The sequence below is a fragment of the Triticum dicoccoides genome, chromosome 1A (assembly GCF_002162155.2).
Source record: "Triticum dicoccoides isolate Atlit2015 ecotype Zavitan chromosome 1A, WEW_v2.0, whole genome shotgun sequence".
NCBI classification, from domain to species: Eukaryota; Viridiplantae; Streptophyta; class Magnoliopsida; order Poales; family Poaceae; genus Triticum; species Triticum dicoccoides.
The window spans coordinates 70,663,681-70,665,764 of record NC_041380.1 but is presented as its reverse complement, the minus strand read 5'-3'; the positions used below and the strand labels follow the sequence as shown (position 1 = coordinate 70,665,764).

General features: G+C 58.1%; 1 protein-coding gene across 1 annotated transcript in view; it reads right to left on the bottom strand.

Moving 5' to 3' along the window:
• The window catches only part of LOC119366375, a 3,419-nt gene extending 2,208 nt beyond the window's left edge, over positions 1-1,211 (bottom strand). Inside the window, exon 1 of the mRNA XM_037632137.1 lies at positions 654-1,211. Within this exon, the coding sequence (XP_037488034.1) occupies positions 654-1,015 (362 nt within the window). The 5' untranslated portion in view covers positions 1,016-1,211. The remainder of the gene's footprint in view (positions 1-653) is intronic.
• Between the last annotated feature and the right edge of the window lie 873 nt (positions 1,212-2,084).

Below are 2,084 nucleotides of genomic sequence, written 5' to 3'. Positions count from 1 at the left end.
CCCACCCCGCCACCTCCCCACACGCACATGGATACAAAATGAGAACCCCAGGTACTTCTATTGGTACAATTTACAGGCAACCCTCCTGCATGAACTGGAGAGAAAAAATGAGCTCCAGTGACCACCCCTCTTGAGCTCATGTTAAGTTGCTGCAGAGCTTTCATATTAAGCTGAACAATTTTGACAATAAGCTGCATTGTTCAATTCAACCAGGTCGCACTAATTGACTAGCGAGGAAGCTTCAAATATCGCTCACGGTCTGTAGCTTCTAACTGCCATTAGCGGTACAGGAGAGCAGGAGGAATTAGCTTCAACATATTGAGGAGTTCGAGCCAATCGCAAGACAATGGCTCCGTAGTACAAGGTCAAGCAACAAAAGAGTGTGTGCATTTGGTCAAAGCCGCTGATAGGGGAAGACTACAACTTGCAGATCTATGGTAAGTCAAATCCAATGCTTGTAAAGAATCAATTTTGCCGAAAGGAAAATTCCGGGATACTACCATATATCAACCCATTGAAGTTCTAACAAATCATGATCATAAAAGTGAAGAGGAAACTGAGCAGAAGATAAGTGCTGGATAAAATTTGACATGGACCAAAAACAAACAAGTATGCATGAATAATTAATTTCTGGAGTGGCAGGGAGAGACTACCGTATTTCCTCAACTTGGGCGGAGTTGTCCATCATGTAAAGGCTGCCGTGTTCATGGATGTAATTCCTCATAACGACGTTGGCCCGAGCAGCTGCCTTGTAGAACCGTGTGCCTGCGTCGTCGCCCTCCTTGTCCTCCAGCGCGGCTATCTCCTCCGGCGAGATCGGGTCCCCAATGTCCTTGGCGGTGGCCACCAGAGTGCGGTACTTTCCGGACGGATTATCCTCCGGCCGGATGACGACGGAGGATGGCCACGGACGGTTGAGCACAGCGCGCACTGGAGACGGAGCGTCGCTAAAGGGAACAGGCTGCTTGTCCTTCTCCTCCACAACCAAGGAGGGTCGATCTTCCGCACTATCCATGTCGTCGTCGGAAGCGTCAGACAAGCCGGCGAGGGGTTCAAGAAAATCGGCGGCGGACGCAGGAGGAGGTGGAGAATAAATCCATGGTTGAGGGCGGTGGAGGACGACGGGTTGATGCTGGCTCCGACTGCGTTACCATTGTTCCACCCAGCAGTCGGAGTCGGGATCCGATCAAGGGCTGGTTCGCCTCCTCTGGAATTGGGGAATTCGGAGACGGCGGTATGGAGGTTGATGCCGATGCGGCTGCGTTGGGGGGTAAGCAACCACGCCGAATTTCTTGTGTTGCTTTGGGCGCTAAGGGCATCTCCAGCCGCGCTCTAGGAAGGCCTTTCCAGACGATTTTTTCGCGCCGGCGCCAAAAAATGGCCCGGTCACGCCTTCAGAAGCCCGATTTTCGCTGGCCTGGACGAAAACAGCGTCGGCGGACCCAGGCCGAACCCGGCGCGCTCGGGGGGCGTCCGGGGACGCCAGGGGCTGTTTTGGCGCGAAACAGCCGCGGGCCCGCCGCGTCAGCGATATGGCGCCTCGTCTTCCCCCAACGGCCTCGGTTCCCGCGAGGAATCAATGCCAAGGCTGCTGCCGGTCAGCCTTGCCATTGATTCATCACGGGCGGCGCGTAATGGGACGGCGCGCCGACGCCTCCCCTCCCTCGCACGCGTACACACGGGTGCGGCGCGGCTATATAACCGGTTGCCTGCACTCGCCTGTGCCCACACCAGCCCCGCCCCTCGCCGCCGCCCAGCTCCTCCCTCTTCCTACCTCTCCCGAGCGCCGCCGCCCAGCCCCTCCCTCTATCTCTCTACCTCTCCCGAGCCCGTCGCCATGGCGGAACGCTTCCCCGGAGACGAGGCAGCGGCCAACGGCTTCGGCCGCCGTTCGCTCCGCGAACAGGAGTCCTGGCTCCTGTTCCAGGCGAAATCCCGGCGCCGCCGGACATGCGCGCCGGGCCGACGGGGTGGAGGCTCAGCGCCGGGGGAGTGCCCATTCCCCCGTTGCCCGACGCCGTGGCGAAGCCGAAGTACTTCGCCGAGGAAGTCGAGGTCGTGCGCGCCTCCCTCACCGACGCCCA